Below are 22008 nucleotides of genomic sequence, written 5' to 3'. Positions count from 1 at the left end.
ACTGAACAGCTCTTGCAGGAAAGCATCATGATCAGATTTGAAGTTTACAAAGATCACAATGGCAGTATAGAGGATACTTTGGTGGGGCAGACCTGGAGACAAAAAAATGATTTACAAAGTTATTTCATTAGTCTGGATTACAGATGATGAGAGCCAGAACTAAAGCAGCAGAAAGAGAGGAAAGGAACAATGAAGAGTTAAATAAAAGCAGTGGCTCTTAGTAACTAGTTCAGTTCAGTTCAGTCACTCAGTCGTGTCCGACTCTTTGCGACCCCATGAGTTGCAGCATGCCAGGCCTGCCTGTCCATCACCAACTCCTGGAGTTCACCCAAACCCATGTCCATCGAGTCGGTGATGCCATCCAGCCATCTCATCCTCTGTCATCCCCTTCTCCTCCTGCCCCCAATCCCTCCCAGCATCAGAGTCTTTTCCAATGAGTCAACTCTTCGCATGAGGTGGCCAAAGTACTGGAGTTTCAGCTTTAGCATCATTCCTTCCAAAGAACACCCAGGACTGATCTCCTTTAGAATGGACTGGCTGGATCTCCTTGCAGTCCAAGGGACTCTCAAGAGTCTTCTCCAACACCACAGTTCAAAGCATCAATTCTTTGGCACTCAGCTTTCTTCACAGTCCAACTCTCACATCCATACATGACTACTGGAAAAACCATAGCCTGGCAAAGTAATGTCTCTGCTTTTGAATATGCTATCTACGTTGGTCATAACTTTTCCTTCCAAGGAGTAAGCGTCTTTTAATTTCATGGCTGCAATCACCATCTGCAGTGATTTTGGAGCCCCAAAAAATAAAGTCTGACACTGTTTCCACTGTTTCCCCATCTATTTGCCATGAAGTGATGGGACCAGATGCCATGATCTTCGTTTTCTGAATGTTGAGCTTTAAGCCAACTTTTTCACTCTCCTCTTTCATTTTCATCAAGAGGCTTTTTAGTTCCTCTTCACTTTCTGCCATAAGCGTGGTAGCATCTGCATAGAAGTGAGTGTAAAAAGAGTGAGGTGGAAATCCAGGTGGCTGGATGAATGGTGGTGCCATTCATCTTAGGAAGATTATAAGGTTTCAGACTCAGGGAAATTGAGCTGCTTTTGAGATATTGAGATGAAAATGTCTTGTAAGCAATTAGATAGCCAGATGTTGAGCTTTCAAGAGAGGCCAGGAATTGGCAGCAAACACAGGTAAAAAGAAAAGGTTGAGAGAACTCCTTGAAGGAAAGTAGACCAAAAAGAGGACAGCTTTGTGGCAGACTAGCCTTTTGGTAGATTGTCTTTGTCAGATTTTGCATGAAGACTGGTTACATTTCCAAATTTAACTATACCGAAATGAAACGGTATTTGAATTATATTGGCTCTGTTTTTAGATTTAAGTGGGAGTCCATTCTGTAGTGCTTTGTTACGATTTTAGGGCCTCATTGCACAAATAAATACTGTCCGAGATGCCAGGGCAGCCCAGAAGACTTTTGGGAAGGCTCTCGGCAGCATACAGGAATGTCTCCTGTGATGTAGGGGATTTGGTCCTCGTCTCTCCCCCCTGCTCTTGCTGCTTTTCACTGGAAAACTGAAAATTCCTACTTAGAAAGATGATAACAGCTCTGACCAGGACTCCTGCTGTAGGAAAGAATGCCTGCTTGCCATGACGAGAGGTCAGCAGTGGTGGTGGTGATTTAGGGCTCCTGTTGACCATTTGTGCCATGCACATTTTGTACAATTGTCTTGGTCATAGTGGGATAGTAAAAAATAGGAAAGTTTCTGCTTTCATTTAGTCACATTTTATTTACCCCTATAACTTTCAAAAGAGTTGATTGGTCCAGTAAGATTGATTTCTAAGCAAAGCACCTTGAAATAAATTTATTGTCAAATGCCATTTTAAAACTAAATGTAGTTAATATTTGTTTTTAAAAACGTTTAGTCTATGAGATGCTGAATCCACTTCTATGAAATTCAGTAATATAATCCCAGAAATACACAATTATTGAACAGAGGCCACAATTTTCATGAACATCAGCTTTAGGTCACTTTGTTTTCACTTCCAGCTTGGCTAGTAATTTCAGAGTGAACCTTAAAAATGTCACCAGTCATTTCTCTTTCATTGGCAATAATTGGACTGTTACGTTTTCTTAGATTCTTGACCAGTCATCAGCTTTATGTATTACATTATTAAGAGAGTGCCATGAGAGACCTTTTAAAACAAAGTTAGATCTTTTCTCTTGATTCTTACTTAAATGTTATGCATCAGAATCACCTAAGGAGCTTTTCAAAGGGAGGGAAAACACCTACATTCTGTAGCCTACACATAACATATTCTGAGTCAGTAAATCAGGAGGTAGAGTTCCAGTGATTTTGACTCACAGCGTGGCTTGGAAGACGCTATTTAATGCTGTTTGTCTTATGATGCTTATGTTTTAAATGAAGACTCTTCACCTCACCTCCATTTCTATTGTCTCTGCCTTTAGGTCACAGTAAAGCTGTTAGGGACATCTGCTTTAATACTGCAGGAACACAGTTCCTCAGCGCAGCTTATGACAGGTATCTTAAGCTCTGGGACACTGAGACAGGTAAGAGCTCACTTATACTAACACATATTTACCTTAGAAATTAGTTCTTTTAAATGGAACAATGTGAGTGGTCTTCTGTGCCAAAATGGTACCTTCTCTAACTGCTGATTCTCATATCATTGGCCGTCAGCTAATACCACAAAATGTATATAAAGTTGAAACTGAGCTGTAAAAGTAGCTCTTTGAGTATGAAACTTCCTTTCCATGAAATACAGTTTATAAAGCAAATATATTGATATATAAGGAAATTTGAAATTTTCCATAGACTATGTATTTGATCTTTAGGTTATCCCCTACATAAGCTACCATGCTGCATTGTACAATAATAGAAGCACAATAAATACATGATGAACAGAATTAAATTTAATTGTCCCAATTAGTTAAAATGTAGGTCTAAACTTCCATGGGCAGATTGGTTTTATATATTCACAGATGTACTGATTACATTAGCACATTGTGGCTAGTGTGATTTTATATAATCAGAGAACCATCTTTCATCCTACTGAGTTTTAAGGATAAAGAAAATAGCTAATAGTTACTAAACACTGTTTACCAAGCATTATACTAAGCACTTATATGCAGTATCTTGTTCAGCCCTAACAATATCACTCACTATGAATTTAAATATTGTTATAGATGAGGAAACTGAGGCTTAAGAGGTAACTTTTCCAGGGTTACACAGCTAGTAATGGTCAAATTGGATTTAAACCAACATCTTTCTAATGCTAAACCCCATACTCTTAACCTCTTCGGCAGTGGTCCTCAACTCTTTACTGCATGTTTTAATTACCTGGAGAGTTTTGTCTGCTCTGCAACTGATGATACAGATTTACTTTTGAAAATATTATTTTTAATCATTAAAAATTCATGAAAAGGAACAATGTAGTTTGCAGTAAAGAACAAAGAGGCTGCCATTTCTCCAGTTTATTAGCAAGTGATCTCTAGATCTTAATTCCAAGGTTGTCTTTAAATGGTCAAATTTATTTTACCTACTTTAACTTGGGTCTTTGGTTTTAGGACAGTGTATATCAAGATTTACAAACCGAAAAGTACCCTATTGTGTCAAATTTAATCCTGATGAAGATAAGCAAAATCTGTTTGTGGCTGGGATGTCTGATAAGAAGATTGTGCAAGTAAGTCTTTTCATAATATTTTTATTAAGATTCCTGAGCTTTACATTGTATCAGGGACTGGTAAGGAATATTAACTTGTTTAATGTTTGCTACTTTTTAGGGTCTGCTGATGCTCTAGTCTTAGCAGAAAGCAGTAAATGTATAAAAAGATGATATTTGGGAGAATGGCATTGAAACGTATAATATCATATATGAAATGAGTCCCCACTCCAGGTTCAATGCACAATACTGGAAGCTTGGGGCTGGTGCACTGGGATGACCCAGAGGGATGGTACAGGGAGGGAGGAAGGAGGAGGGTTCATGATGGGGAACATGTGTATACCTATGGAGGATTCATGTTGATATATGGCAAAACCAATACAATATTGTAAAGTTAAAAAATTAAAAAAAAAGATGATATTGAGATTTCTTTTCCTTCTCCATTTATCATGATTATGACCTTTGCTTTCATAAGTCTGCTCTACTTCTGTCTTTGCCCTTTCCTTTATTTGATATACAGTGGGACATTCGAAGTGGAGAAATTGTGCAGGAATATGATCGGCATTTGGGAGCTGTCAACACCATTGTTTTTGTCGATGAGAATAGGAGATTTGTAAGCACATCTGATGATAAGAGCCTAAGAGTTTGGGAATGGTGAGTTTTTATCAGTAAAAATCTGATTTATATAAAGCAAACAACTTGAAATTTTGTAGCCAAAGAGAAAGCCTGATAATACACAACAATCTGAATATTTTCACAACTGTGGTCACTGGCCTGTCGATCAAATTGTTTTAACTATTCAAGTCTCCAGAATATGAAAATTAAAGTTTAAGCACACTACTTTTCATAGTCTTTAACCTATCTAAAGAATATGTATTTTGAGTCATTTTTCTAATACTAATTAAAAGCTTATATAGTGCTGTCTTACATTCTTTATTAGGTATTTTGTTCATCTTTGCAAAAAGTAGGGATGATACACATATAGACTGTATTGCTTATGCTAGGGATTGCGTATAAGATCCTATCCTTAGAAAATAAGAAACTATTTTAAAATCTCTTGATTTTCTAAACATCTGCATTTTGATTACTCAAAAACTTGCCCTAGGTCATCATCCTTATGTCCTGCTGTTCATAGCCTATAATGGTAGAATACAAATGTTTTACTTGTAGAGTATAATCAGAATATATTGGTTAATTATGCTTTCCTAGAGGGGAAAAAAAAAACAGTTTTCTAAAGTCAAGAAATAATAATGTCACTAAGTATCTATCATAGATCATGTTTTATAATCGATTTTCAAAGTAGTACATAATAATCTTTTTGTCAGAGTGAATGTTTGGTTGGAACCCAGCTTGTTTTTATAGTTACTTATAAGACATAGCCGAACTGTGGCTACAGCCTTCAAGGACTAGAGAGTGTCTTTCTACCCCCAGAAGTTGTTCTGCTGTAGGAAGTGAGATGTCTTCAACTACAGGCATCAGTTTCCTCCGGAAACTGAGTCTGTTTGGGGACCTGTGAAAAGTAAAAATTAGTCTCTCAGTCGTGTCCACCTCTTTGTGATCCCATGGACTGTAGCCCATCAGGTTCCTCTGTCCTTGGGGATTCTCCAGGCAAGAATACTGGAGTGGGTTGCCATTTCCTTCTCCAGGTGATCTTCCTGATCCAGGGATCAAACCTGGGTCTCCTGCATTGCAGACAGATTCTTCACCATCTGAGCCACCAGAGAAGGACCTGAGCACATCTGTAAACACATCAGGACAGTTTGGGTAATTGAAGACTTAATGTAATTTAACTTCAGTTTCTCCCACACTCCCTCCACATTACCTCCAATTAATGGAGAGTTGACTACTATATACATAGTCTTAGCATTATTCGTAAAGTCTTAGCATTATTCTTAAGGTCCATGATTTGAGACTATCTTTTAACTAAGATCTCTCCTACTTCAGAAATGATGTTACATGCTGAGGACCCGATTAAGACATCATTTCATATGGGCCACCTTAGACCATTTGTACAACAAAGTAGTTAGTTTAGCATACATATAACTGTTTTGTTTTTATGTACTCTAACAGTTTGATTACATTTAAACTTTCAGGTGACTTTCAGGTGTTTGTATCTTTGGATGGTATTTTCAGCTCCATTTGAAAATGTGAAGTAGTATAAAAGAAATCGTTAACTGTTTAAATGATACACACCAGTTACAGGGCTTTTAGAACACTTGTGAGTGTTTCCTAAATTAGAGCATTGGTGAGCAAAATATTTTGATTAAATTAAATGTTAACAGACTTTTTTCCCTTCTCAGATATTAAGAAATACTCCTAAGAGTCAAAACACTGATTCATTATGAATGATGACATCCTATAGATTTCAGTTCAATTCTCACTTGCCGTTAGAGCCTTCCTAACCAATCCTCACATGAGATTAGGTGCCTCTTCGCTATCATCCCACACAAACAACCCTTTGCTTCCCACAGCTTTTTATTAATAGTGCTTGCTTATTTATTCCTCTTGCTTATTTATTCCTCTTTTTTTTAATGGGGCGTAGGGTATATATGTATTTTTTAAGTATAGTTTATTTACAGTGTTGTATCCTGACAAGTTCTTAACCATGAGAGAAAGAACTGCCTCAACTCGCCATCTGCCTCCAACACCAGCACAGTGCCTGGCACAGACTAGATATATAAGAAAATCGTTATTGTCATAATTATTAATGATGTTGTATTTATTGAGCTCTTTCTGTGTCCCAGGCACACTAAGCATTTTGCCTGAACTATTTCATTTAATGGGCAAGTAATCTTATGAGACAGGTATATTTGCTTTTCCTGTTTTTTAGATAAGAAAACTGAGATATATTATTAAGTAATCTGCCCAAGTTCCCAAGAAACTTGAAAGAGCCAGAATTTAAAACTCAGATCAATCTAGTTCTAGAGATTTTCTTTTCTGTTTTTCTCCCCAGTTTTATTGAGGTATAAATAAAATTATAATGTATTTAAAGTGTACAACATAATGATTCGATATACAGTGTGAAAGAATTAATTAACTCTTTCACACTGAGTTAATTAACATATCCATCACCTCACATATTTACTTTTTGTTTGGTGAGAACACTTAGTTTGTACTCTCCTAGCAAATTTCAGTTATGCAGTACAGTATTATCAACAATAGCCACCATGGTATACACTAGAACATCAGACCTTATTCATCTTACAGCTAAGAGTTTGCACCCTTTTGCTAGCTTTGCCTAATTCCCTACTCACCCCTCCACCCATCCCCTGGCAGCCACCATCTACTCTCTATTTCTGTGAGTTTGATTTTATTTTTTTTAAAGATTGCACAAATAAGTGATACCATGTAGTATTTGTCTGTCTCTATCTGACTTATTTCACTTAGCATAATATCCATCCTCCTGGTTTATCCAAAGGAAAGTTGGTTTTCTTAAACAATATCATACAAACTAAGCCTGTTACACAGTTTTAAAGGAGAACAGGAGATGTAATTAGATATTGAGCATCCTGTGGTATCCTATATCATGAGCTATCATAGGCATGTTTTCTCCCAAAGGCATTTATTTTTGTTAAAAGAAAATTTCAGAGGTTGGCACTACTCTTTTATCTTTAAAAATGTCATACATTTTTGTTAGGTTTTTTTTTTTTTGATGATTTCATTTCCAAGCTGAAGATTATTTGTAACATGCTGTGCTGTGCTTGGTCACTCAGTCGTGTCCGACTCTTTGCAACCCCATGGACTGGAAGCCGCCAGGCTCCTTTGACCATGGGGATTCTCCAGGCGAGAATACTGGAGTGGGTTACCATGCCCTCCTTGAGGGCATCTTCCCAACCCAGGGATTGAACCCAGGTCTCCCACATTGCAGGCGGATTCTTTACCAGCAGAGCTACCAGGGAAGCCCTGTTTGTGGCATATTCAGTTCAGTTCAGTTTAGTCGCTCAGTCGTGTCCGACTCTTTGCGACCCCATGAATCGCAGCACGCCAGGCCTCCCTGTCCATCACCAACTCCTGGAGTTCACTCAGACTCATGTCTATTGAGTCAGTGATGCCATCCAGCCATCTCATCCTCTGTCATCCCCTTCTCCTCCTGCCCCCAATCCCTCCCAGCATGAGTCTTTTCCAATGAGTCAACTCTTCCCATGAGGTGGCCAAAGTACTGGAGTTTCAGCTTTAGCATCATTCCTTCCAAAGAACACCCAGGACTGATCTCCTTTAGAATGGACTAGTTGGATCTCCTTGCAGTCCAAGGAACTCTCAGGAGTCTTCTCCAACACCACAGTTCAAAAGCATCAATTCTTCGGTGCTCAGCTTTCTTCACAGTCCAACAAGCTTATTATACTGATTTATAATTTCTAATTAGAATACAGTATTATTAAATAGAACTACACCTAGCATTTTTACTAGTAATTATGAAGTTCATAGGTGTTCAGATTGTTTATATAGAGAATCTCTTGTTGTAGAGCTCATTGTATCAGGAGTCCTTGAAATAAAGGATCTGTTTAAATTTTTTTGTTTACTTTTAGTAAAACATGGATTGATAATGAACCTGAAGTATTGTTAATTTAATTTACAAAATGCTCTTATTTTTTAAAATCATGTTATAAAATTATCAGCTACTAATAATAAATATGAGAAGGGAAAAGCAGTTGAACCTTTTTAAGATTAAGCTCGTCTCAATATATTTGGATCATTTTGAAGTCACTTCTCACTGTTATTTAGAGATATAAAGGGTTTGAGATTTGATAAATCTTACTGTTCCTCAGGTTATACCAGAAAATATTTTCCTCCAACAAAGACTGTGACAGAAGTTTTTTCTAGTTGTTTACTTCTTCTGGGGTGATAGATGGATACAGAAGATCCTTACTTAAAAGGCATATTATTATTATTGTCTTTGTTGTTTTCTAATTAATCAGTCTTTGAACTTGAACCATAGTTTGAAATTGAAATTGGTGCTTTATATTCCGTATTAGTCATCAGATTACATTCCCCACGCATTATTAAAAAAAACATTTCTGATGTCTCATGAAAAGCAGCAAGATCAAAATCCTTCAGAACTACTGAATTTTTTTTTTTTTTAATCATGGAGAGTATTAAAAATGAAAAGACACTTAGAACTTTGGATGGTTTTAGATTTAGGTTTTGAATTTGACTAGTTTTGAATTTTTGTTGTTTTCATTTTATTCTTTTTTATTTTGTAATCTTTTATTCTCATAAAAAATGTTTAATGTTTTTTCTCCTACACTGTACACATTTGGAATACTTTACATGTAAGCTGAAAATAGAAGATGTCCAGGTGCTTAATCTGCCAGAAATTATGAGATTTCTGGATGGGCTCGGCCTGCTTGCAGATCCCTGTGCGGCTTTGCCTACCATCTACTTGCACTGCTGAAGGCTCTTTAGCACTTGAACCTGCTTGCAGAGTGCCGAGTTATGGTTGATTGGCGGGTAAAAGAATACTTCCGTGCAGGCTTGCCTCAGACGTCTTGATTCTGTCTACCATGGTACATTTTTAGATGAGTTCATTATTAGAGAACTTATAATAACAGATTATTTTTTAACATAAAGGGAAAAGTTAAAATCAAATAGCAGTAGAAAACTAAATCACTGACACTTGTAATTATCATGGAAAGTCATTTGTATAAGTAAAAGCTTTATAATAATAGAATGTCGTTTCGTGGTTTTCCTTCCTCCAGGAAGTTTCATGAAAGTTTAAATATATAATTTCAAGAGCATCTCTTTTGTTTCAGAGATTATTCTTCTAAAAGTACTTTTAAAAGTTACTATTCTGATATGTTATTTTTAATTTTTAGGGATATCCCTGTGGATTTCAAGTATATAGCAGAACCCAGTATGCACTCAATGCCTGCAGTGACTTTGTCTCCAAATGGTGAGTTAGTAGTTACAGTGTTTTTAAATGAGCTTCTAAGACACTGTGTGATTTTTGTTTTCAAAAGAGCCTTGGCCATTCCCTCCTGGGGGAGGTCTGTCACAGTGCCATACTTGTATATTAGAAATAATCACTGATTTTCATGTATGAGTCACCTCACCCATTCTCTTGTTTTTTTTTAAAAAGGTAAAAATAAAAGAAACAATGATTTGCAACATTGCCCAAGCATCTAAGGATTTCCATCTGAGAATCAGGGTTTTGGGTTTGTTTTTTTTTAATAATTCTTCCAACAGAATCATGTTCAGCAACTCATTTAGTGATTTACTGTGAGCTCTTTTTCTTTTGGGGAATAGGTAATTTTGTTCTGGTTCCTTATATGAGAACACCTTAGCAATTCACCATAAAAGATTTTCTCAGACAAAAATTAAAAAGATAAGTCTGCTTAATACTGTTTTCTATTCAGTAACTCATGGCCTTTTAAGTACGAGTACTCCAGATATACTGATATAATTTTATATGAGGATATTAAAGTGGAGGACCTGATGTTTGGGCAGCATGGTCATCAAAGCCACTGTTAGCTCATGTAGCTGCTGTGAGAATAGAGCAAGGAAGAGGGAGCAAGAGTTTGCTCTTCCAGTCGAAGCATCTACCATAGGCAAATCGGTGGACAATTGTCAAGTGTCCTGTGATTTTTATGAGAAGAGCAACCTCACAGGGTGCTGTTCTGATAATCACCATATTGTATACAGTCACATTTGTGCACCTACATTTCATACAGTGTATTTTTAAACCATCTGTCATCAATACTGTGCCCATCTTGAACAAGGCCACTTACTTAGTCTGACTATGAACATTGTTAGGGTCATCCTTTATAATGTCTATAACATATAGGATACAAAGATACTTCAGTTTAGACTCTAGTGGTTTTGGTGAATCCTAGGTAGATGAAAGCAATGTGGCCTAAATCAAAAAAAATGGGCAGAAGACCTAAATTGACATTTTTCCAAACAAGACATACAGATGACCAATAGGCACATTAGAAGATGCTCTTCATCACTAACTATTTGAGCAGTGCAAATCAAAAACTACAGTGGGGTACTACCTCACACCAATCAGAATGGATGTCATTAAAAAGTCTATAAATAATGCTAGAGAGGGTATGGAGGGAAAGGTGACTCTTACACTATTAGTGGGAATGTAAATTGGTACAGCCACTATAGAAAACAGTATGAAGTTGCCTCAAAAAACTAAAAATAGAGTTGCCACATGATTCAGCAGTCCCACTCCTGGTCATATACCCAGACAAAACTGTATTTTGAAAAGATTCATGCACCCTTGTGTTCATGGCTGCACAATTCCCAAGGCATGGAAACAGCCTTAATGTCCATTGACAGATGAATGGATAAAGATGTGGTACATATATACAATGGAATACTACTCAGCCATAAAAAGGAATGAAATAATGCTATTGCACAGAATGGATGGACCTGCAGATTATCATGGGCTTCCTTGGTGGCTCAGTGCAAGTTCAGACTCTGTCAGAAAGAACCCCTGGAGAAGGAAGTGGCAACCCACTCCAGTATTTCTTGCCTGGGAAATCCCATGGACAGAGTAGCCTAGTGGGCTACAGTTCATGGGGTCTCAAAAAGAGCTGGACATGACTTAGTGACTAAATAACAACAGAGATTATCATACTAAGTGGAGTAGGTCAGAAAGAGAGAAACTAACACTATATGATATCACACATATGTGAAATCTAAAATAGAACACAAATGAATATATATATATAAAACAAAAACATATTTTCAGGTATAGGGAACATACTTGTGGTTGCCAAGGGACATGGGGGGAGGGTGTGGGAGTCTGGTATTAGCAGATACAAACTATTATATAATAGAATGGATAAACAATAAGGTCCTCCATATAGCACAGGGAACTATATTCAATATCTTTGATAAACCATAATGGAAAAGAATATATGTATATCAGTCACTTGGCTATATAGCAGAAATTAAATGCTACATTGTAAATCAACTATTACTTCAATAAAACTTTTTAAAAAAGCATTGTGTTACTACAGTATTACTAAAATTGTTTTACTAAATTTTTTTTTTACTGAAGTTACTAAAGATTTTTTTTATCATATCTTTGTACAGTTTTATTTAATAATCCTAGGTTTTCTCACCTGGAGTTCATCTTTCCTCTTTCTGTAGTTAACACAAATAGTCTTTCTCTCTCCATGGTTCTATTATTTATATTTATTACAAATTCATTTCTTAAAATTTAATTTTGTTTTATTAATGCTAAACTCAGGAAGTTTTTGTATATCCTTATTTAAACAGAAGAAAGCTTTTATAGGAAAAATGCTAAATGATACAAGATTTTATGAGCAAAATCCCTTACTCTATTACTCACTTTCAACAAATCTGTAACACTTCACAGGCAGTATGGTAAATTTATTTTCCTATTATTATATAGTGGTTGGAAACAAAATAATATTAATGACTGAACCTACTTAAATAAAAGTCTTTTTAAATTTTTCAGTCTTCCTCTAAAATGTCTCATTTATTGAATTTACAGGGAAATGGCTAGCGTGCCAATCAATGGACAACCAAATCTTAATTTTTGGAGCACAGAACAGATTTAGATTGAATAAGAAGAAAATTTTTAAGGGCCATATGGTAGCAGGCTATGCTTGTCAAGTAGACTTTTCACCAGACATGAGGTAAGTTTAAACTTTCTCATTTATTCCCGTATTCATATATGATGATATAAACTACTACTATACAAATAGCAACACTGACTGTACAAATCACTTTTATATATGTAATTGTATGAGAATTGTTCAGATTGTCTAAATGCCAGATAAAAGACAAGAACAAATTAAGACAGTTATATTTGGCGCTTTTTTTTTTAAGTTCTTCAGTATATTTCTCTACATTGTTAGTTCTGTACCCTTTAAGCACATAATGAGTCCCTGTCCATATAGGCAATATCTTTCTTTCTTTCTACTTTTCTAAGCAAGGCTGAGAGGACTATAATCACTATATTGCTATGATTCAATGAGCCCCAGAGGAATTAATCCTGTATTATGGGGTTGAAGTTAACAACTTCACTACAGCTTTTCTGTGCTAAAACCTCAAATCCAGCCTCTGAATGTTTCTCAGTCACACTAGATTTTTGAAGCCTAGAGCCTTTCTAAGAGTGAAACTCTGTATTCATTCCACTGTTGTTAGCTAAAATATATGGGTGTCACTAATTCATAAATTCCTGTAACCTTGTATGTTTAGCCTGGTAATTGGCACTTAGACTCCTACCTTTGAATGAGTATTGGACATATTCAGAAGCTTTTGGAGCCAAAAATAATTACAAAGATGATAGTTGAATGAGCCTACATGTGTTTGCATGGTCTACATGTGTGTGCTTGGTCTACATGTGTGTGCGTGGTCTACATGTGTGTGCACGGTCTACATGTGTGTGAAATTGACCCCCTTACACTGTTTCTGACTGTCTTAGAGAGTGATTGTGATCCTGCATTCACTGTGGCCCATGGGTCTCCCACTTTTCCAAGTTGAAAGTAATTTTTCTGTCTTAGACTGGTCACTCAATGGGGAGGTTTTTTGATAGAAGATTAAATTATAGGATGCTTTATACACTACCTTATTATTCAAATATTATACAGTCACATTGATTTTTTTTTATGTTAAAGTAAGAAATATAAACTGTTTCTCTGTTCCTCATCTTGTTTACCATTTTAAGGTGCTTAAATTATTTGAATTTATTTTTCTTCTCATTACAGCTATGTGATTTCAGGAGATGGAAATGGAAAGTTAAACATCTGGGACTGGAAGACCACAAAACTCTACAGTAGATTTAAAGCTCACGATAAAGTGTGTATAGGTGCAGTGTGGCATCCTCATGAAACATCTAAAGTCATAACTTGTGGTTGGGATGGTCTCATTAAATTGTGGGATTAATGGGATTAATCCTTAAACTAGGATCATTTTTGATCCAATATCATATTTAACTATATTTAATTATTAAAGGTGTTGGATGACAACTTGATTTACAGGTTATGATTTTCTTACATGGTCTTGTGAAGTTGAACCATTGTTTTAAAAAAAAACTTTGTAAATTTGTCTCATATAATTTCATCAGCAACTTCATTTTGTTCTTTATAGATGTTATTTATACAGAGAATGACCATTGACTTTACATTTGACAGGTGGTTATTGCTGGCAGGCGGTTTGGGTTTACCCCCATGATGTACTAAAAGGATCTTTTAGGAGCTGAGGAGGAATCCCTAATGGATTACCTCTTCAACAGAAAGGAAAGAACAGGGATGATATGATTTAATGTGAATCTGAAAAGAAGGATAGAAACCACCCACAATTACTGTTCCCATTATTTCCCATGGGTCAGTTCTAATCTTTTTGATTCAGGAGTTCCATTATTTTTTTATAACTTATGTTGTGTCTGCTTAGTTGTAAGCCAGCAATCTTCTCTGACTGCAGCATTTCTCTAATTGTTAAACAGTGTAAAATAAAAATCAGTCCAGAGTTCTTTCCTTGGCTTTCTTCTTGATCGGTATAGACAGGACTATATATAATCAGAGAATCACATTATTTTTGAAAATGGAACTCAAGAGAATGAATCAAGACTTTGAATTGTATTTGTATTTACTGTCCAGTAAGGACCTGGCTACACTTTCAGAAATCAGGGTCTCCTAGGTCACTGTTCACAGAAGTTACTATTGAAATACTCCTCATAGGAGATTGGGTGTGAGAACATAGTTCAAAATGTCAGCCTGTAATTTCTTTGAAGCTATATGTTTTATCTTGAAAACTAATCTGATTTTGCTTATGAATATATTCAATAGAACTTTTTAAGATTAGAAAAATGTTAAACTTCTTTCCAAATCTTTGGGTAAAATTGACACTCTGGGAAGATGGGTTCCTAATTTGAGAAGCAAGGACTGTGATTGGTTTAAAAAAGATTTTTTTTTAACTTCAGATTGTGAAATCAAGATAGCTTCTTAAATATAGTAGCTAATAGCACTTTAGTTTGACAAGCCATTTCTCCTTTCTTTTTTTACAAATCTATATCAGATATTTGAATGTAGTGTGAAATATTTCAGTGCCACGTGATAAAAGATTGGCTCATAGCTGCTCAGACTGCTGACTTGGAGACCAGAATCTTGTTGAGTGTTGATATCCTAGGACTCATTAGCCCTGAGTCCTGTGCTATCAAGAGCAATTTATACTCCGTGCCCTTCGAACTTCCATTTTTAAACATTAAAATTTAAAAAGACCTGGTATAGATGACCAGGTGGTATAGCCACATATAAATTTCAAATAAAATTTAAAAAGAGAATAAAAGCTGTAGAGATGTATTTTGGACACAGCACTCAAATAATACACTGCCTTGCTGCTGCCATTTCTACTTCTTGATCTGCTGGGAAGGGTGGCTGCCATTTCCTGAAGAGGAAAAAAATTCAATCAGGAGCTTTTCTGTAGTCCCAACCACTGGTTTTAACAAATGTGAATTACTGAAATGTGATGGGACAAAGAATTAATCATACATTTGAACTGTCTTGTTCAGGACCAGTATTATGTATTTTACAAATCATAACTTCTAAATCTGGGTTTATTTTATTGTGTTTTTAACTGTTTCTAAACTAAGGAACTGTATATAAAAGTTGTCTCTTTTTAAAAAAAGATGGTATTTTTAAATAAAGCATTTTTGTAGAAAGTGTTATCAACATTTTTGTTCTTAGTCTCCTTTTGAGTCTCAACTCTGAGACACCAGATTAAACCATTTGCAGATTTTAAATGGGTCATTTTTCTGGGCTTTCCTGATAGCTCAGTTGGTAAAGAATCTGCCTGCAATGCAGGAGACCTTGGTTTAATTCCTGGGTCAGGAAGATCCGCTGGAGAAAGAAGGCTACCCACTCTAGTATTCTTGGGCTTCCCTGGTGGCTCAGCTGGTAAGAATTCGCCTGCGATGCGGGAGACCTGGGTTTGATCCCTGGGTTGCAAAGATCCCCTGGAGAAGGGAAAGGCTACCCACTCCAGTATTCTGGCCTAGAGAATTCCATGGGCTCCTTGGGGTCACAAAGAATTGGACACGACCGAGCGACTTTCACTTTCACTTTGATTTTTCTGGGGAGAAATGATGCTTTAAAGGTGAGTATAGTATATTAATGGGCTTATCCTAAATAAATGACAAAAATACAAGACAATGCTCTCAGAGCACACAGAGTAAGTTTTAACACAGTCCATATTTATTCAGTTGGTGCCACTGAGTCTTGATTGCACCTATTTTAGAGTACACAAATGTGTGGGGTTCTTTTCCAGCATTAAAAATTTCAAGATCATATTGTGACTGAAAATAAGTGATTACCATCTGGCTCGTTTTCCTCACTGCAACCCTTTTGTCACACCCAGGACAGATTTCCTTCCTAAAAGTTAAGGATAGTAATGATGCTTTGGTAGAAAATTTAATGAATATTTACTTAGTGAAGCACAAGCTGGGAATATTTTGTCCTTAATAAGGAGCCAGTTTTAAGATAGGGAACATGGAGTAGTATCAAACAGGCATTTCTCTAAGGATGAAAGTATAGAGTGATTTTTGAGGATGCTCTGTGAGGCTGGTTGATGTTCTTAGCTATTAATTACCTGGAAGAAAACATGGACAGTGAAATAACAAACCCTATGGTAGCTGTAAGAATTGCAACACCAGCAACAATTATAGAGACTCTACTTGAAAAATACTGTTTCTTATAATGTGGACTAAGAACTACCTGGAGATGGTGCCCCTTACTGAGATACAGAATTCAGAAGAAAGTAGTGGATGATTAGGGAACCATAATGAATTCAGGTATGGAGAGGGAAGTGTGAAGTGCCATCCAGGTCAAAATATCCATCAGCAGTATTAACTTTGGGTCTCAAAGAGACCTAGGGAAACCTGATGCTATTTTTCATCAACAATGCATGTTTTTCTCATTTTTGTCATCTTTGAAATACAACTATATCTTAAAATCAGTGATGTGTCATAATTTAATTGGCAGCATTCTTTCTTAATGGATCATAAAATTACTGATGAAATACAGTATAAACAAGGCAAATACTAAGGGGACCTAAGAAGAAGAGAGGAGCCAATGGAAGGAAGATTCCATCATAGCACTTGGCTCAAAATTCATGTTATCAAATATTTACTTGATCATTGGGTAAATGAATGACCTAGCAAAAGATTGCTCTGAGACAGCACCCCCTAGAACCAGTTTTTTATCTAAATTTTTCAGCTAATGGATTTCCAAACCATGTGATTATAAATTCAATTTCTTAGACTGAAGGTTTCAAATTCTTAGAACAAACTTTGATTTTCTACAGAGCTACAGGAAGGGTAGACTTCCTTGTGCTTGCAAGAAGGGGATAGAGGTCCTTTATTAGAACCCTCTTCCATTGAGATTGTCACCCTCCAAAGGGCCCACTGCTACAGGTTATCAGCTCCAATCCTGTCGCGCCAAACCACAAGCCTTATCTCTAATGCTCTAGGCCCCTGGCCCCTTAACTGTTATACTGAACTCTTAAGACCACTGCAGTGTAGGTTCCTGCTGCCTCTCAGGTTCTAGGGTCCCTCTGAACCTTTTGTGTCTGAAGGTTTTTCTTTCTTGGGCATTCATATATATACAGAAACGTGTGTGTGTGTGCGCGCATGTGTCTATACACATGCATACATATATATTCACACATATACATAAAGATCACCATGAAAATACATCCTTAATCTAGTATCTTTGAATATTGCCACTTTTTTGTTAGAACATTCTAAAAACAAGTATAAACAAGTGCAGTCTGAAACATTCTGGTTTTTAGAATCTTGGGAGCTTAAGTGTGCTGCCTAAAAAGGTACTTTACCTAAGGGTACTTCACTTGTTGACTGGAGAGCCATCATAACGAATTCATCTTTAATCTAGGCCTTTTCTTGTGAATAAACATATCATTTGGTTTCTCTTGAATTTATCCTAAGACTTCCCTTTTATAGCACACAAATCAAGAAATTACCTAACCACCCTCTAAGCCTTCTCTAATCACAAAAATCTTAGAAGAATGAGATTCTTAAACTAGAAGAAACTTAGAAATCAAATATTCCAACCTAAGATAAGAAAATAGGCCAATAAGGGTGATGAATTGCTTGGTATCACACAGCTAGTTAGCAGCAGTGTCAGAATCTTTCTCCCTTCATCCCGCTATCCTGTCTCCTCTACATACTTCCACTTAATTGTGTATTTTAAAATTGTCATATTTGTGTCGTGATTTTTGTGGCTTCCAGCTTGCTTTCTCTGAGGTAGTTAATAGACTGTGTTTATTTCCTCCTTTGGTAAAACAGAACCTGTAACTAAAAGGCATTCTAACAGCCTGTTCCACTCGAGTTAGACCAAATGGTTAACTGGTGGGAAGGACTTTTCTGACTTCAGTCAAATAGCCTGGACAACATAATATGCTCTCTCTCCTTTTTACTCTTTGAAAAACTATCTTAATATTTTTTGTCCTAAAAAACCACTGTGGTTTTCATCACTTTTATAGGAAAGCCTGCCCCTGCCCTTGACAGAAGTAGCCTTACATCATCATACTGTCTTTCTCTCATAAACTGAAAAATATTCTCCATGGTACTGTGAGTTGTGATCTAACACAGTGACTCTAAAAAGTTGTTCTCTGTTTAAAAAAAAAAGAATGAGTAATGAGAAAAGAAGACTGAGGTTTAGTATCCTAGGATAACTTCTAACAATACTTGAGCCTTTAATTATTACCGTACTTATTTGATTCAATTATTACATAGCTCTCAAGTCCCCAAGGTCAAGAAAGATCTTCAGGTTAGCATCTTTAATCAGGAATGAGGACTACTGCAAGTAGTGTAATAAACAACCATGTCAAGAAAAGGACTTGTGCTTTAAATTAACCAAAAAGAGAGAGACTGATTCATCTAAATTCCAAAGATATTTTTAATATCAGAAAAAAAGTCAATGACAATGATGAAATAATCTCACTGAAAAAATCCTATGTGAAATAGCTTTCTTTATATTCATATTCAACAATATTTATGGAGCACATTTGACCCAGCAGGTCCCATGGTAGGCCCTGGGGATACAGACATGACTCCCACCCTCATGGAGGGAAAGTCATCACATAAGCAGACTCATGAAAGTAAATGGAGTGTGAAGCTGGGGAGCACAGAAGACACTGTGGTGATGGTAGTGGTTTAGTCGCTCAGTCGTGTCCAGCTCTTGAGACCCAGTGGATTGTAGCTCGCCAAGCTCCTCTCTCCATGGGATTTCCCAGGCAAGAACACTGGTGTGCGTTGCCATTTCCTTCTCCAGATCTTCCTGACCCAGGGCTTGAAACCACGTCTCCTGCGTTGCAGGCTGTAGGCCGCTTCTTTACTGCTGAGCCATCAGGGAAGCCCAGAAGACATTGTAGGGAAACATAACTGGGGGCCTTCAATAAGGGGGGGTCCCTGAGGAAACAATGTTTGATTTGACATCAATCCTTGAAAAATAATATTTTCTTGTACAGATAGCTTATTTTTATTGATACAAAATTGTGGTTTCTCACTAATGTTATAGAACTCACTTAGACTTTTGGATATTATATGATATATACCCACCTAGGAGAAGGCAATGGCACCCCACTCCAGTACTCTTGCCTGAAAAATCCCATGGACAGAGGAGCCCGGTAGGCTGCATGCATTCCGTGGATTTGCGACGAGTCAGACACGACTGAGCCACTTCACTTTCTTTTCACTTTCATGCATTGGAGAAGGAAATGGCAACCCCCTCCAGTGTTCTTGCCTGGAGAATCCCAGGGACGGGGGAGCCTGGTGGGCTGCCATCTATGGGGTCGCACAGAGTCAGACATGACTGAAGCGACTTAGCAGCAGCAGCAGCATATACATACTAAGCTTCTCTATTAAAATAGTCTAGAATTTAAACTTAGCAAGAAAAAAAAAATCCCTTACTATTTCAGACAATCTTATTTCACAAAAGCTATCACTAAGAAAAACTTAAAATATTTTATGAGAATATGAAGCTGCTAGTTTAACACAGCGTTAGTTTTAACAGGTATTTGTTGAGCACTCGTATTTCCCTGTATTGTGCTTAACATAAAATGTGACAATATTTAGCTTGCTTGATTTACTTAAGGACAGAAATACAATACAATAATTTCTATAATTTCTAAATGTAGGCAGTTTAAGAATATATTGAATCTTTGGATTACAATTTCATGTGGTAAGTTCAAATACCTTTTTAAATGTGAGAAACAGGAACATATTTTAGCATATAATTAAACGTACTGAATTCACAAAGAACCAGCAACTGGCTGGTACAAAAAAGAATTATTTTATTGCTTAAAGACAAACATAAACTTATCACTAAAAGAAGAGAATTATATTACATAATTGAGCTTGTAGGTACCACTGTATGGTCAAGTAGCAATAGAATTATCAATGAGGCTTTCATTTTTCATCTGGAGAAATATGATGAGGCTGGTTCCCTGGTATTAATTCAAGCTTTACAAAATCCAAACGTAGTATTTAGGAAACACAAATCTTGCATGGTATTTACTATATAATAAATACAATCTTATAGCCAAAGCAGAAATGCTTACATGAATAACTGATTTGAACTAAACACTGTAAATTCATAAATTTGCTTTTGTTCTAGCCTGATGCAAAGACTAGTGGACCTTTAGTCTAACAGAAGTTTGTTTATGTCTTCCTGGCTCCCTTTATTTGAACATGTCAAATAGTTACAGATATTTATTGATAACCTATTATAACTACATAAAATACAATCATTCTAAGAAAAAGGAGAGTGAGAAAATTGTTTTTCTTTTACTTTAATCTCAGATTGTGACATAGACTTTGTGCCTAAAGGTTGACCTCTGACTCTCTTAAATCCTCATATGTCTTTCGTCTAAAACAGAATCATTTGATAAGAGCATTATTAAATTTGTATTTTCAGATTCATTTATTAATTCTGGTAGGAGTTAATTAAGAGATGTGTGTCACAGATATTCGCATCTGAGTTCATATATCTGAACGTCAAAGGCGAATTTGAAACAAAGGAAATGCAAGCTGTACTTCCAAGTGACTGGGCCCTTCTTGAAATCCAGGAGCCATGTGGGACCAGCCAGGGCCAAGAGTCACTTCCAAGCCTTGCAAGATCTTTTTGGCAACCTGAATATATTGTCAGAGAAGCTTTTGGGACCCCATATTTTTCAGTAAGCTTCCATTTGGTGGACATATTTTAATTGAATAGATTGTTTAAACCTGCCTGCTACAAAAATGATCCCCACTCTAACAGATCTGCAGGTCTGGTCCTGGTATATTAGTAGACTTTCCTTCCCATTTACTAACCGGGAGGCAAAAATGTCTTTGCATTTGTCAAATGCTATTGAAGCAGCCCTGTGGAGGGATCTGCATGGGCTTTGGGATCTGACAGGCTGAGATGTGAACTACTCCACCATTAGAATAATCTAAATAAGCTACTTAACCTCTCAGAGTTTCCTTACCTGTGTAATTGGAAAAACTGCACTTTCTTATACTGTTGTTTGGAGGATTAGGAATAATCTATGCACAGTATTAGGCACATAGTAAGCTCTAAGAAAATAGCAGCTCTTGATTCTGCTTGTTTGTTTTTTGCATTTTGTTTGTCTCGTTTTTGTGGTGGCCCTGGCCTCCAGGGTGAGGGCCAGGGATGCTGCCCAACATCCTACAATGCACAGATTAGCCCTCCTTCCCTCCCCCAACAAAGAATGATCCAACCCAAATGGAAATAACACTCAGGTTAAAAACCCTGGCCCACACAATAATCATAATAATTCTAGAGGCAGGGAAACCATAGCAACAGTCAGAATATTCATCACAAATTTCAAACTATCTATGAAGGGAATGAAGGACAGTCATAGAAAAAAGCATAAAATAAGTACAAATAACTATTGAACAGGCTGCCTAAGTAGGTAGGTGTGGGTGGGTGTGTTTGTGATTTATTTTGAGTTTGTCTTTATTTTTTCTCAACAGTACACCCATTCTTGCTTCAGATACATATATAGATAGATATAGTGTGATGAAGTCGATGTTCTGTACCACCAATCTGGAATAAGTGGTAACTTAAGCTGTACAAAGGGAGCTTTCAGTAATGTTCTTACTCTTCAAGACCATGAATTAGGAACCTTGGTATGAGTATGAATACATCTAAAACCTAATCATACTAGACACTTAGTATACTTCATGTGCTTAGTTGCTTCAGTCAGGCCTGACTCTTCATGACCCCATGGATGGTAGCCTGCCAGGCTCCTCTGTCCATAGAATTCTCCAGGCAGGAATACTGGAGTGGGTAGCCATTCCCTTTTCCAGGGAATCTTCCCAAGCCAGGGATC

At 36.7% G+C, this 22008-nt stretch overlaps 2 protein-coding genes across 2 annotated transcripts in view; one reads left to right on the top strand and one right to left on the bottom strand.

Annotated features, from left to right (window-relative positions):
- The window catches only part of CDC40 (cell division cycle 40), a 48089-nt gene extending 32763 nt beyond the window's left edge, over positions 1-15326 (top strand). Inside the window, exons 10-15 of the mRNA XM_027551222.1 lie at positions 2465-2566; positions 3584-3699; positions 4199-4332; positions 9492-9568; positions 12149-12293; positions 13368-15326. Coding sequence (XP_027407023.1) covers positions 2465-2566; positions 3584-3699; positions 4199-4332; positions 9492-9568; positions 12149-12293; positions 13368-13545 — 752 coding nt within the window. The 3' untranslated portion in view covers positions 13546-15326. The remainder of the gene's footprint in view (positions 1-2464; positions 2567-3583; positions 3700-4198; positions 4333-9491; positions 9569-12148; positions 12294-13367) is intronic.
- Positions 15327-18554: 3228 nt separating this feature from the next.
- Positions 18555-22008, bottom strand: part of METTL24 (methyltransferase like 24) — a 128733-nt gene continuing 125279 nt past the window's right edge. The window contains exon 6 of the mRNA XM_027551219.1: positions 18555-19084. Coding sequence (XP_027407020.1) covers positions 19022-19084 — 63 coding nt within the window. The 3' untranslated portion in view covers positions 18555-19021. The remainder of the gene's footprint in view (positions 19085-22008) is intronic.

This window comes from Bos indicus x Bos taurus, chromosome 9, assembly GCF_003369695.1.
Source record: "Bos indicus x Bos taurus breed Angus x Brahman F1 hybrid chromosome 9, Bos_hybrid_MaternalHap_v2.0, whole genome shotgun sequence".
Taxonomy (NCBI): domain Eukaryota; kingdom Metazoa; phylum Chordata; class Mammalia; order Artiodactyla; family Bovidae; genus Bos; species Bos indicus x Bos taurus.
This window is presented reverse-complemented; position numbering and strand designations above follow the sequence as displayed.